This window comes from Danio rerio, chromosome 4 (genome assembly GCF_049306965.1).
Source record: "Danio rerio strain Tuebingen ecotype United States chromosome 4, GRCz12tu, whole genome shotgun sequence".
Classification (NCBI taxonomy): domain Eukaryota; kingdom Metazoa; phylum Chordata; class Actinopteri; order Cypriniformes; family Danionidae; genus Danio; species Danio rerio.
The window spans coordinates 62539402-62554829 of record NC_133179.1 but is presented as its reverse complement, the minus strand read 5'-3'; the positions used below and the strand labels follow the sequence as shown (position 1 = coordinate 62554829).

The 15428-nt window shown below is 38.2% G+C and overlaps 3 protein-coding genes across 3 annotated transcripts in view; 1 reads left to right on the top strand and 2 right to left on the bottom strand.

Annotated features, from left to right (window-relative positions):
• LOC141381809 (uncharacterized) overlaps nt 1-15428 on the bottom strand; it is a 705874-nt gene that overhangs the window by 524536 nt on the left and 165910 nt on the right. The window lies entirely within an intron of this gene.
• Nucleotides 514-7411, top strand: LOC141381834 (uncharacterized). Its single transcript, XM_073948920.1, has 2 exons — nt 514-569; nt 5424-7411. The coding sequence occupies exon 2, from the start codon at nt 5591-5593 to the stop codon at nt 6464-6466; it is 876 nt and encodes a 291-aa protein (XP_073805021.1). The 5' UTR covers nt 514-569; nt 5424-5590; the 3' UTR covers nt 6467-7411.
• On the bottom strand, nt 7871-13778 carry LOC141381801 (uncharacterized). Its single transcript, XM_073948404.1, has 2 exons — nt 11300-13778; nt 7871-10856 (listed from the first exon to the last, which is right to left on the bottom strand). The coding sequence occupies exons 1-2, from the start codon at nt 12444-12446 to the stop codon at nt 10153-10155; spliced, it is 1851 nt and encodes a 616-aa protein (XP_073804505.1). The 5' UTR covers nt 12447-13778; the 3' UTR covers nt 7871-10152.

The following is a 15428-nucleotide window of genomic DNA, read 5'->3' as shown; positions in this document are numbered from 1 at the left end:
CTTTCCACTCTCTCTCTCGCTCTCTCACACACACACACACACACACACACACACACACACACACACACACACACAGACACACGCACAGATAAACAGAAAATCTAAAGATTTCTAGAACAATTTTGAAAAACTTTTTAATCTACTTTATGATGACTTGCAGGTCTAAAGCACATTACTATTAATATCCAAATCTCATCATCGTAATTATGAAATCAACTTTCCTTTTTCTACAACTTCATAGGCTATATCTAGTTTTAGTGCAGTCAAGGCACAATTGAAAAATATGATAATATGTGTTAAATAAAATTAATCTATAATGTATTGCCTACATTTTTAATTAGTCTTAGTGGATTAAAAATGTTTTTTTATTGTTTTACAAATGTTTAGAGTAAAGGTTTTCATCAACTCCAAATACTGAATATATGTGTGGCTGTGTAGAAATGTATCAACAAGTCATGACTGCACCAGTAAGTGACAATAAAAAGCTAAACAAAAAGACTTTTATTTTGGTGTGGTGTGTGACGTCATAAGGCTGCGCCGCTCCTGCACTGTGATTCTACTGGAAAGAGGTTTGTTTTAAAGCTTTTACATGAATATAAAGCGATTGATTAAAGTTTCAGGTTTTTACCTCATACTAAATTATGTACCTGCTATTAACAATATTATTTTAACTCTTTATACAACGTAGTACTATTTTACTCCTAGTAATAAGGGCTATTGTTTGAATAAAGCAACAGAAAAGTCTGTAAGTGTTTTAATGAAGGTTTAATTTATTAAATAGCATAATGTCATTTCATTCTAAGTATACATCACTTTATAAGAAATAGAGTACTAATTTTGTTCTCAAAATAACATTCTCAAAGACCAACTCAGTCATTTGATCCTCATTCAGATATATTTTAATAATAAGAATACTAAATTATATTTATCTTGCAGCCCTGAGTGTGCTGCCTAGTTCTCCTAAATGTACATAAGCACTTATTGAAAGACAGGAATAAGTTTCTTTCTTGTTCTTATCTCTTTTGTCATTCTTTTATGCATTATTAGTCTCTTATTTTATCTACCTTCTTAAGGTTATTGCTTTTCTTGTTCTCTTACTGTTTGTAAAGCGTCCTTGAGCACTGTCGCTTTATTAAATAAATAAAAACATTAAATTTAAAAAATAGTTTAACTGAGCTGACGATATTTGACCTACAGTATTCTTATAGAAGATATCTGCTATTACGGTTATAGTGTTGGTTTAGTACTTGCCATTTGCATTTGTCAAGTTGATCACAATTCCTTTTTTTCATCAACTTCTTTATGGGTTTAAACTTGTTTATAGTAGTTGTTACTAGTTCTTACAGATATTATCTGAGTTAGAATTACATCATTATTATAATAACTAATTTCCAGGGCTATTGTGTTTAAACAGGGTTTCTGTTGGGTCTTAAAATGTCTTAAATTCCAAAATCTAAAAGTTTAGGCCTTAAAAAGTCTGAAATTTACTGAAATATTTTGTTGTAGGTCTGACATCTTGTTTTAAGCAAGTCTTCATTTTCATTTGTTCATGTTTTGCTACCAAAACTGGCCAAAATCCATACAATCACCAACAATCCATCTCAATAAAACTTTAAACTTTATTCAAAAAGGTCATTGTAACTCTATTTATCAAAATGGATTAATTATTTTCCTTATAATAACATTTGTTTAAATCTGCTCCATGTATTTACTGCTGAGGACATCGACCTGGACAGATTGTTGACCATAGATTTAGTTTATTATAGTTTTTACAACTTTTAAAACATTTGTTCATTTTTTATTATTTTTTTAAAGAAAGTTCATGTTTGGAAAAGTGTATGGATATAAGTAAAGCTTGCTTGTTTTTACACAATATTAAAAAATCTTTTGCTAATAAATATCTAAAATATTGTATTTTTTATTATTAATTTATTATTGTATTATTAAATGTATAAAATTATAATATTTTTTGATAGAACAAATAAAAATCTTTTCCATCTGGGCCATTTGAAAAATTCCTTTGCCTTTACCCCTTTATGAATCTTAAAGTTCATTCATAACGGTCTTAAAAATGTCAAAAAAGTCTTGCTTTTTACTTGGCGAAATGTGCAGAAACCCTGGTTTAAATTATATTATTTATATTAACTTATATTATTTCATTTTTAACAATGAATTAAATTACACAGCGGTTTTATATTAAAAGTTTAAAATTTAAAATATACTACATTTTGATGGTAAAATATAACCCTTTAAGCGATTGCTGTTATTTGTTTCAGTATTCAAACATTAAAAAACGAATGCAGCAAGTGAAATAAAAAATGAATATGAAACAACACATATATATCAGGATTTAAAGCATAGAAAGGACTATTATGTTTAGCAAAATGCTGCTCTTTTATTTTTTTGTATTTTTATCATTTTATTACCATAACTAACAAGCTGTAGGCAAATTATTGCTTGACATTTTAGAATATATTTGCTTAACTATATTAAAGATCCCAGAGAACAAAAAACAATAACACAGAAACATGTTGCTTGCATAATTGTCAAATGTGTGTATAACTGAATCATATTCACCTTATTCTCAGCTGTCGAGCGGGCGCTGCCATTTGAATCTTTTTGTCTCGTGACTTCCGGTCACATTCACTTCCATTCATTTTTTGACGTTAACAACTGCTCGTTACGCTGCTTGATGTTGCAATGTAATATTTTCTTATTATATTATGCTACTTGGTCTGTGTAGTCATGCAAACATTTGTTTGTTGAGCAAGTAGTTTGGCCATTTTCTACGGTTTATTATTCCTAGTCATTTCTCCCATAGGCGACTGAATCGGAAGTTCTAAGACAATCGCGAAAACGGGCGCACTTCCGCATTTTAGAATAAGGTCAATAATGGCCTATAGCTGAAATGATGAAAATTGCTCATTTTATTTTTATAAAACATTTGTCAAAACCCAGTGATATTTTTGAGTAAAAGCAATACTGAGATTAAAGAATGCATATTTATTCAATTCACTCATCCATTTGACTTGTTTATTGGTGCATATATAGGTTATTATATAAGTCATAAAACAGTACCTTGCACAGTTACAGTGCCACTCCATCAAGCTTTCAAGCAAAGTCCAAAAATATTATAAAGAGTTGACTTTCTACTGTAGACTTTTGAATGGTCGACATTACAACACGCTGTAACCGTCCTTCAGGTGGTCTCCCTGGTATTAAATTAACAAGCCGTCTGAGCTTTGAATTAAAAAGTGCAGTTATTTCCTCGTTGTCAAAACAGTCTACATGTTCATGTTCCATGGATATAGTGATGGTGTTGTGGAATTTGGACATTGATGATGATAAGCGTGTCTTTATTCGCTTTACTTGATGTGCAGCAGAAAAAAAAGTCTTTCAGCAACAAATGCAGTCGTTGGTAAATTTCTCTCCCGTATCAGAGCGAGTTTTGTGCTGTCAAATGCAGCAATAAACTCACATTCAGTCAGGCGAATTAAAAGTCTCATTGTCTTGTCAATCAAATTAATCAAACTCTAGCCATGAATAAAAACAATAGGCTATTTTTTTTATTTTTAAGATTTTAGATGACAGGTTAGTAATTATATCACACATTAATTGTATTTACGTCAATGAAATAATAACTTTAATAAATAAAATATCTTCGTAAGAATATGAGGAGTTATTCAGTTCTCTTCTAGAGACCGGTCTATGGTTAAAAAACCCTTTTCAAACTGTAGTGTAGTTTATTGTGGATGTCTGATGACTAATGCGCTTCTGCTGAGCCAGCTGTGGTAGCTTGGCAACAGAGCCGCGACGTCAACATAGAATGTGTCAGCACAGTTGTCTAGCTGTGCCGAGAATTATAACATTATAACATTTCCGTAAGAGCACACATAACACTCCTGACACTGACTACCAATGCATCTTTGCAGCCACAGAGTCACTCTGCTGAGCCTCATTCCCCCTCTGCAACACAGCCGAAAAAGTAACACACTGCTTGAATTCACATACACTTTGATTTAATCATTTACTACTGACACACTCCCCAGCACTGCCACAGCAGTTAAAATGTCTCTCCAGAGCCGTACTTTTCTTCTAATACTGACTTTCATCGCACCTCTGCAGTCGCAGAAATGCTCCGCTGAGCTTCATTTCCCTCTACACTAATGCTGCAGCAGTGATGATCTGCTGAGCTCATATACACTTCCATTTAGCCATTCACTACTGATACACTCCCCAGCACTGCCACAGCAGTTAAAACATATCTGCGGAGGCTTATTTCCCTTCCAATATTGACATCCATTGCACCTCTGCAGCTGAGACCCTCCGCTGAACTTCATTCCCCTCTGCACCACTGCTGCAGCAGTGACGTTCTGCCTGAGCTCATTTCCACAATCATTCATTCATACCACTACTGACACACCCCCAGAACTGCCAAAGCAGTTAAGACGCTTCTGCAAAAGCATAGTTTTACCTTTTATTAGTGACTTCCATCGCACCTCCCACAACAGAGACGCTCCGCTGAGCTTCATTCCCCTCTGCACCACTACTGCAGCAGTGACGCTCTGCCTGAGCTTTGTTACACTTCCAAATTTTTATACTGATACTCTGCTCTGCCACAGTAGTTTAAACGCCTCTGTGGATGCATAGTTACCCTTTAATAATTTCATGATACTGACACTCTTCGCACGTGTGCAGCAGCAGAGACACTCTGCTGAACTTTATAGCTACATTTCACCACTGCCATAGTAAGCCTCTCTAACAGAGCTCAGGCATACATGCTTCAAATAATTACACTTACCTCACTCTCCCGCCCGGTCCATGCAATTAACACTCCCCTGGGAGCACACATAGTTGTACATATTCAGTCAACCAGAACACCAATCCAGTAGGAACGACCACTCTTATCTCACAATTTACACCCGCACCGGCCCCGTTTTTGCTCCTACAAGCTTTTCTAGCACAATTTGTAACATCTTTTTATACCCAGCAGCCAGGTATTGCATTGATCTTCATTGCCTTTTGGGGAGGCTCTTCAAATACGCGGCTGCTGTCCCTAGCAGAGTATTTTGGGGAGTTCTGTAGACCTACCTGAGCTCAGAGCTCCCCTCTCGCCCTGCAAACAGGAGAGAGTCCAGGGCTCAGGACCTTTTGAGCTCTGGGCTCGCTCCCGGGACAGCATGGTAAACGTGCTTATAATCAATCATCAGATAAGTGTGAATTCTTGAAAGATGAATTGAATTAAATCTGCTTAAATGTGTACACATTAAAAGACCGAACAAAATATGATCTGATTTATTTTACATTTAATGTGCATCAAAATTACAGTGTGTAGCCAATGTTTCCCGTGCCTTTTCACTTTACAGTTTTTGATTTAAGTTTTAAGACTTAATGAAAACTAATGTTTTTTTTTTATATTTCAGACCTAATTAAAGAGAATGAGGGGACTAAAGAGGAGGAACATCATGTCAAAATTGAGGAACATACTCATTTACAGACTGATGGTTGTTTGAAAAGGGGAGATGAGAATTGTTTCACCTGCACTCAGTGTGGAAAGAGTTTGCCAAACAAAAGCAAACTTAATATTCACATGATGAACCACACTGGAGAGAAACCATTCACATGCACTCAGTGTGAGAAGAGTTTCAGCCAATCATCACACCTAAATCGACACATGAGGATCCACACTGGAGAGAAACCATTTACTTGCACTCAGTGTGGGAAGAGTTTTAACTGCTCATCCTCCCTTATTCAACACATGAGAATTCACACTGGAGAGAAACCTTACACATGCACTCAGTGTGGGAAGAGTTTCAGCCAATCATCATCCCTTAATCAACACATGAGGATCCACACTGGAGAGAAACCATTCACATGCACTCAGTGTGGAAAGAGTTTGGTAAGCAAAAGCAAACTTAAGATTCACATGATGATCCACACTGGAGATAAACCATTCACATGCACACAGTGTGGGAAGAGTTTTAACTGCTTATCACACCTTAATCAACATATGAGGATCCACACTGGAGAGAAACCATTCACATGCACTCAGTGTGGCAAAAGTTTCAGCCAATCATCAAACCTTAATCTACACTTGATGATCCACAGTGGAGAGAAACCATTCACATGCACTTGGTGTGGGATGAGTTTCAGCCTATCATCAAACCTTAATCTACACATGAGGATCCACACTGGAGAGAAACCATTCACCTGCACTCAGTGTGGGAAGAGTTTCATCCGCTCATCATCCCTTAATCTACACATTATGAGCCACACAGGAGAGAAACCATTTACATGCACTCAGTGTGGGAATAGTTTCACTCGTTCATCACACCTTAATCGACACATGAGAAATCACACTGGAGAGAAGCCATTCACATGCACTCAGTGTGGGAAGAGTTTCAGCCAATCATCAAACCTTAATCTACACATGAGGATCCACACTGGAGAGAAACCATTCGCTTGAACTCAGTGTGGGAAGTTTCAACCAATGATCAGACCTTAATAAACACATGAAGATCCACACTGGTGTGAAAGAGTATATGTGCTTGGGTGTAAGACTTTTATTAAAGCTCCAAAATTTAAACTGCACCAGACGATTCTCACTGGAGAGACCGTGCAAGTGTTTACACTGTGACAAGAGATTTAATCAGTTAAACATTTAATCGTATTATTAGAAGGTTTTAACATATCACACTGCAAATTTATACATGCACACAATATTCTCCACTTGACGTATAGCATTACATCTTGGTCACAAGCCTCTTTAACTACATTGAAGCCTATTGACTCAATTTATAAACAAGCAGTTAAAATTATGGACTTAAAGCCTATGCGATGGCATCACTGTCAAGTTTTATGTAAACAATCTTTTTAGTTTTAATAGTTTTATTCAATTTAGTTATCTTAAATTGGTTTTAAATGTTTAAATAATCATGTTCCAATCCTGTTTTTTGAGCTAATCAATCGGCATCAAACCTCCCACAGAGTTAAACGGGCAACGGCTAATGGTGACTGTCTAGTGCCAAAGTGTAAGACCTCGTTTGGTCAATCTGTCTTCTCTGTAAAGGGAGCTAAACTGTGGATTGATTTACTGGTTAGATTAAAAACAGAAAGCAATATTAATATTTTTAGTAGTGCTTTTAAAAAGTGGTTAAAAATAAAACAGCAATGTTTGCACAAATAGTCTACTGTTAGTTGGTTGGATCATGTTGCCTTTGCTTTTGCCTGCAGTAATTTTATGTAAATGATTGTAATGTTGTGTATGTTTTTATTATATTTTCATTTTGTCAATTTTTAAGCCTCTTGTGGACAGGTGTTTAGAATAAGCAAGTTTGCTAAAACACTTAAACAAATGCATTTGGTTGTCTAGTGTAATTGTGATGTCCATGTCAATAAATAAAATATCATGTAGTTAAAGAGTTGTTGTGATTTATATTCTAAGTTTTTATCTTCATTATTATACATAGACATTTGTTGGTTGCTTTGATTGATTGTTCTATGAAGTACATTTTATAGTAAATAATCAGCATTCAGGCCATTTTGTAGGTTCATCTCTCTTTTATGTTGCGACTCAAACAAGCGGGTCATAACGCTGTAAGAATCAGCTCTTTGGTTTAAATCATGTTTAAACTTTGGGGATTCGAATCAAAGATTCGAACATGATTCACATAGAATTATTTAAAGCTTACACTTAACTTAAGTATTTGTCCAGCAAATAGAACGTTTAGTGTAAAGCAATTCTGTATTATATTATTACGTGGCCAACAATAACAATATAAAAATAGTATCTAATTATTTAATGAGCAAGGTAGCAGTATCTGAAGCTGAGGCATTAACTTATAAAGCACACAACACACCAACACGGATCTTAAAACGAAACAAAGGTTTATTGCTACTCTATAACACAAAGTACTAATCTACGTAAAACAAACAAACGCACATACATACACACACGCACAAGCAGTTTGAGGAGAGTTTTGACTGAGTGGATTTAACTTCTAGCCTTTGCTAAGTTCTTAGCATTGCAACCTGAGAGAAACCGTAAAAGCAGAGAATTTCGCTATTCTTTACTACTTAAACATAATTCACACCAGTGTCAGTAATGGATAGAAACCTTGTTTGTGCTACTTGCGTTCTGATGGAATATTGGTTTCATCGACTGGTCCAAAGGGAAATCCCGGCGAAGCTGATTGGTCAGCGTAGCAACTTCAGTGACGTGATGGAATTCCCTTGTCGGTGAAGAGGGGTTTCCTTAGTCGGTTGCTAGGGATACGGATGTTGGACAAGGCGGCGTTCGAAGTCCTTCCTGGGTTCCTGTAGTTAGGATGAGTTTCAGGGTTTGGATGTGTTGACCCGATGGCTTGTTGTTGAAGCGGTTGCACAAGCAGATCGGGGGTCGAGCCGGCAGCAAGTGAAGGTCGCGGTCTGCTCCGTGATGTAACGAGGCTTCCGGCGAGGCGATGTAACGGCCACAGCACGAGAAGAGCGACGTCCGGGCAGCGACGGCGGTGACGACTGGCAAAGATGACCGGCAAAAGACGACGATGAAATTCCTTTGTTCAAAGTTTTATAGGCTTTGGTAGAGGCTGGATCTACACAATGCTTGTCCAATCAGATAAGGTGCGGGGTGGAGTCACACCCCAATTCTGCCCTCTAGAAGGCCGGGTTGACAAATTGTGTCGGTGCTGCTTTGATAGCATAGTTGTTAAAATAAAGTCTCATAACATGGACACCTTTCATAATATGGTTTCTTCATATAAACCAATGCATTTGAAACTTTCCTAGCTTTCAATCAATACCAAACATGAAGTATGTCATAAACATTCTGTAGATTTCATTTGTCACTGAGGGCTATTACTCAAGAACTATCTATAACAGTTTTGTTAAACACATGGAACATGTACACACAAAAACCTACAGAAACATAAAGCAAACGTACATTACTCAAATAAACACAGTTTTACTGTATGTCCATTAAACTTTGGAAGCGTTTCTGATCGCTTCTGTGTCTGCCTGAGAATGTGTATTCCTTGCAGACGCCAAAGGACAAGCGAACCAAAAGGTACTTCTCAAAAACCGGTTTGGTGGGTTTTTGATTGTAGAGCCTCTTATTGTTTTAAGGTGTAAAGTTAATTAACACGCAACTGTGATGTTGACTGGCTAGGTATCATGTGGATTTGCCTTTTGCTGGGTGCCTGTGGATTGCTTTGAAAATGAAATCAATCTCAGACTCGTAGGCACCAACCAATCTTTTAAGGATAACATGGTCTGTGGCTTGTTCGGTTCTGGAACGATCCGTTGACTCACTACATCCCCCATTTGGATGGTGATGTTCCTGGCATGAACATCGGCAGACACTGGAACAAGAGGCATAGGTAGAGAGAGAACAGACACACAAGACACAAACCACATTTCCATTCCATAGACTGAGTTCTAGTGCAGGTTTTAGCTTAAATTGTTCGGGTTAAGAACACAAGGTGTAGTGTAACATTGCCTGAAATAATTCAAATTTAGTTATTTAGCTAGTTTACTTCATTGCGAGTATGTAGTGGCGCTAGCTTCAACTTAAATGAGCAATAATTCTGCAGCAATTGACACTAATTTGGGAGAAGGAGTCAATCCTATTTTTTTTAGGCCCTGTGCATGAATTTGCAGGAGTTCCCTGTAGAGGGGACTGGAACTGCAAATCAGTTAGGGAGAGAGAGAGAAAGAAGGAAATCAAGAGGCATAGTGATGCAACAAAACAAGGTAGGTTAAAAACCAGCAAAACAGTGTTGCAAATGTGGAGTGGATCCTCTCTACTAGAGGTTGTTCTAGCAGTGCTGTAGAGGAGAAAGTATTAGTGTTGTGTTTAACTAGGTGTTCCCTAGAATGTCAAAGGTTATGTTAGTATGTAGAGGGTAGAACAGTTGATCTGTGTCAAGTTGTGGTCCTCCCCCATTTGTTGTTTAATGATGATGGAGCTGTCAAATGTTCATCTAGTAATGGAGGTACCGGAGTTTGGCATGGGTCAGGAAGGGTTTCAGGACTGAACTGAGGTTTTTCGGAGGAGTGGCAGACGACCCGAACGGCACTTTTGGGAGCCTGAGGGCTTTCACCTGCAAGTGTTTGTTGGTTCAGGTGGTTGTTGCTTCTCCGCTCAGCGACTAGTCAGGCTGAATCTGCTTTTTCCTTTTCCCGTTTCCTGTCCTCCTCTATGCATTTGAGAAACTCTTTCATCATCAATTTCACCAGTTCTTGAGGGTTAAATCTCGGTGGGGCATTTTCCTCTTGCTGGTATTGAGTCTGAGCGTTGTCAGGGTGGAAATTTTTGGAGTACCTTTGTTGACTCCTTGGACTTGATCCAGGGTTTTGATGTCTTCCCTTGGATGGTGACCAGTTTTTGTTCGACCCCCATTGGTTTCTTTCCTGGTGGTGTTCAGGTGAGCGTCGTTGTCCACGCGGTCCATCCCAGTGACTGTTCCTTTGTTTAGGTCTTGTGTCATCGTAGGAGTTCCGTTGTCTATTGGACGGAGACGCATTCCACGCTGGGGATAGTGGTCTCACGCTGTTTGGGCGTTGGGCACCCTCTATTGCCAGTTCTGGATTCTGGGTGTTAAAGTCAAGAACTGTTGCAGTTTTAGAGTTTTTCTCTAACACCATCTTTTGTTTGTCGTGGGCTTTCTGTGTCAAATCTCGCAATTGCTGGATGCTCATTGTTCGTGGGCATGCGAGTACTCCGAGATTTTGTCTTACTGCAGGATGGAGGTTTCTCAGGAAGAGAATCTTAAAGTTCAGGTCTTCTTCCATATTCGGTTCGTTGCGAGTTCCGAAAAAAGCTTGCCTGAGTCGGTTGTAGTAAGCATGTGGGGACTCTATAGCTGCGTCCCAAATCGCATACTTATGCACTATTCTACGCCATTTTGTAGTATAAACAGTGTAAGTAGTGTGTTCACACTGAAAACTCTAAAAATAATAAGTGCACTTTAGCGGAGCTATCGGACGCACATGTTGAATAACTTTATTTATTTTGAATGGTGAAAGCAAATTTCTCCAACGAGAGTGATTATAGCGCCTCCCGATGGTGAATGCGGCAATACTCATGGCAGGTATTATTTGATAATTCTGTTGTTTATTTCACTGATTTGGCAACCGTCAAACGTCATCAGGGAAACGGTTTGAATTTCCGCTTAGTAAAAAAACATTAGTGCGCCATTTGGGACAACACTACATACATATACTATCCTGTTGAGTGTGTAAGTGCATAAGTACATAGTGCATGAGTGCATAGTGTATAGTGTGCCATTTGGGACGCAGCTATTGCGAGCTTGTTTTGTCTCCAGAGCACTTAACAGTCCTTGATCTGATTCAGGGTTTGCAAACTCTCTGATGAGGGCTTCTTGGAGCAAGAGGTAATCATTCTTTACCCGAGCCGGTTGTCGGTCCAGGAAGCTGCGCACCTCAGTGCTGGATGTGGCTCGAAGCAAATACAGTCTTTCTTTATTAGAGACATTAGGTCTCATTTCCAGATGGAAATCAATGTCTTGCAAATAAGCGTGGACCTCCAAACCACCTGACACACTTGGAGTAAACTTGCCAATGTTTCTGGCCAGCTTGTCAAGGTCTTTAAGGTCCAGACTGTATGACGATCTGTGACTGGCTATCACAGGCTCTCGTCGCTGTGGGGTAAGGTAAGACTCTTCAGAAGGTGTTGGCGAAGATCTTCGGCGTGGTTTCTCACATCTTTCAATAGGTGAGAGCTCAGGGACAGGGGATCCTGTCCTGCTTGGCTGGGGCGAGGCTGGTGCACATCTTGTCTTTGGAGGTTCATAGCGCAGTGCATAGGCATGCCTGAGTTCACTGGCGGACTCCTCTTTGATGTCATCCACTTCCTGCATTAGTCTGTCGATCTCATGTCTTGCTTCGCTCAGGTGAGTTTCAAGGGCTTTGATTCTGGCCTTCTTGTCTCTTAAGTCCACCTTCGCTTCCTTCAGTAGTTGTTCAGCGTAATCTAGCTTGTTAGCGACGTCAGCGTGGTCTGCTCTGGCTTGTTCTCTTTGTTCTGTGATGGCTGTTAGGGCTTCTTGTAGTTTGTTGATCTCCTCTGTGGTACCTTCATCCACCTCATTTGGTTGTTCCAGACGTTCCTGAGCCTCTAGCTCTAGCTGCTCGGTGCGGGCTTGCAGGCGTGTCAGCTTGTGTTGGAGTTGGGAGGCGTGTCTGTCACTCAATTTGAGGGTGGCTATGAGTGTGTGACTCAAAGTACCAGTGATTTTGGCCAGCTCCTTGTGGTTGAAGCTTTGACTTGGGTCTTGCTTCATGATGCTGTCTATGTTCTCATCCAATTGGTTTTGCGTCAGGGGCTGCAGTATTTCGGCAGCTTTAGGGAGGAGACTGCCTGTTACAACGCTCAGCCATGTTTCCAGGTCCTTCCAGTGGCCAACAGGGTCTTTGGGGTGAGCCATGTTTTGGGGCGAGGGGAGGACTTAGGATTTAACTGACACAGACCTTGAAGAGAGATAGAGAGGAGAAAGAAAAAAACAAGGTAGAACAATGCAAACAGAAATGGAGAAATGTTAATGTGCAATGTTAAGTGTATACTAATGTTGAGTTAAGTGTGGTTCTCTGGAACTGTGGCCCTCTGGTGGGTACGCGTGTCTAACTGGTAGTCTCTGTGGAAAGAGTCAGTAGTACAGACACAGTGAGAGAACAAAGAAAAACAAAAGTGATAAGGAGACTAAGGAGTAGCGTGAAAATCTGTAGTTTCCACTTTCCTAGAGAGAGGGTTCCTTTAGCTTTTGTTAAATATAAAAATAAGATTTCTAAATACCAGGACTGAAGTTGCTATTAACTTTCTTCTGAAGTGACAGAAAGTAGGACAACAATAACAGTATTGGCTTCTGAATAGGATTGACTCCGTACACCAAATAAATTGTTTCTGGATGCGTGTTTAGAATTGGATCTAACGACGCCTATCTTCTTGGTGACCTGATGAGTGAGAAAGGAGGGGTGAGATCAGACAATTTTAACAATTAAAAGTGTTCAAGTGTCCCAAACATCTATTAAATGTTTCTAAAATTCTCTGCTTTTTGACTCTCACAAGCACAATCCTTAAACCAGCATCAATAGTCTAGTTAAAAGAAGATAACTTGTAGAAAGAGAAACAAAGGAGTTAGTTTTCTCTTAGCATTAGGTGTATTTAAGGATGTCAAAGCGGTGGCGCTGTCGAGTTGACACTACAAGAAGTGTTGGTTTTTTATTGTGTTATATAGTAACTGCTTAGCCTACGTAGTAGAAAAATCTGAATTTTCCTTTTGAAGTTTGGCTAATTGGAGGGCTCCACTAGATGAAAAGACTAAATTCAAATTTTAATTGAACTTAACTTTAAACCTGTAAAGAAGTAATAACTTTTATAAATTATCATTAAGATTGATAAGAACACTTATGACTAAATTAAATTATTAATTATTGCTAAAATGATAAAGCCATGCATAAATGAACCATTAATGAAATTAAAATTTAAAAACAATGAAGTTGGTTAGAGTAACATTTAATGCAGTTTATCATTAAATTAAACAATTATAATTTATTTAATCAGTGAGTCTTATCCGTATAAATCAACAATTATAGGAAATGGGTGTTCCTAGATGTTGATGAATGGAAAAAGTATTTATACTTGTACAGGTCAGAGAGCATTAATTTATAGTCATGAAAACAAAACTATAATTCATCACTAATAAAACCAACAGCTTATGTGAGTTCAAACTGATTAAATTCAACAGGCCAGGTACAGCAGGAAAAACAAAAATAAAATAAAACAGTAGTGATTAAACTTAGCAGTTAGATTGTGCACACTTTGATTAACTTTGCGTTTGTTAACTTTTCCAAGGTGAGTAAAGAGAAACAACTGAGATGCAAGAGTTTTTTCAAACATCAGCCATACAATGCATTTAAGACCACTAAATGCTACGTGCTATCTATTAGCCTTCGCTGCTACTGGAAATGCATAGACTTCAATGCAAACGCATTAGCGTTAGTTTAGCTTAACTTCACGCTATGCTCATTGTTTACAATTCAAGCTGGCGCTGGCGGACTGCACATGCGCACTTGAATGTAATTCCGGCAAGTCTCTCTGTACTTCCGGACCAAGGTTGCTGCTATGGCAACGACCACAAAGTAGAATAATAGCAAATTTCACAGTATCACTTGAGATGACAGCGCATCTCACACTGTTCAAGCAAAAAGCACTAGTTAGATTTTAAATCTTATCAGTACTGAACCATCTCAACTCATGAAAGTGAGATAAATTAATCAACAGGATTTCTGAGATTAATACAAATTGTGACAGAGATATGGGGGATCTCAGCACTCTGTGTTAAGTCTGTTTAGACTGCAAACACATCCGTGGATTCAAACCACAATTTTAATTGATCAATTTCTAAACTTCTCCTATAAACTACGCTAGGCAGCTTTCTCTGAGCTCCGCGTTTTAAATAATTTACTAAGTCTTAGCAAATTACAGGGCAACAAGAATTTAGTTAGCTATGCTAAATCAGTTACCAGGAGAAAACACAGCTGAGTTTCCATCCGGGAATCGCGGCGTACGAAATCATACTGTGAAGGCCTTATATAACGTTATGAGATAAGCACAAAGGAATACGCTTTGTCTTTCTCTACATGCGCTTTAGAGCGGCTTACAGTGTGTCTCGGCGGACAACTTAAATGAAGTTTTACTTTCTTAACAACACTAAATGCAGTCAAGCAATAAAACAAAAGGTACCACAATGAAATTGTGCAGTAGCAAAACTTTTGTTCCCTCTAATCTATTCTTTCCGGACAAAAATAGAAAAGATTAACAACATGATTTCTGGGTTTTGTGCTTTAAAAGTTAGATCTGCTTGCCCGCATTCTCCACCACTATGTAAGAATCAGCTCTTTGATTTAAATCATGTTTAAACTTTGGGGATTCGAATCAAAGATTCGAACATGATTCACATAGAATTATTTAAAGCTTACACTTAACTTTAGTATTTGTCCAGCAAATAGAATGTTTAATGTAAAGCAATTCTGTATTATATTATTACGTGGCCAACAATAGCGATATAAAAACAGTATCTAATTATTTAATGAGCAAGGTAGCAGTATCTGAAGCTGAGGCATTAACTTATAAAGCACAAAACACACCAACACGGATCTTAAAACGAAACAAAAGTTTATTGCTACTCTATAACACAAAGTACTAATCTACGTAAAACAAACAAATGCACATACATACACACACGCACAAGCAGTTTGAGGAGAGTTTTGGCTGAGTGGATTTAACTTCTAGCCTTTGCTAAGTTCTTAGCATTGCAACCTGAGAGAAACCATAAAAGCAGAGAATGTTGCTATTCTTTACTACTTAAACATAATTCACACCAGATTCAGTAATGGGTAGAAACCTTGTT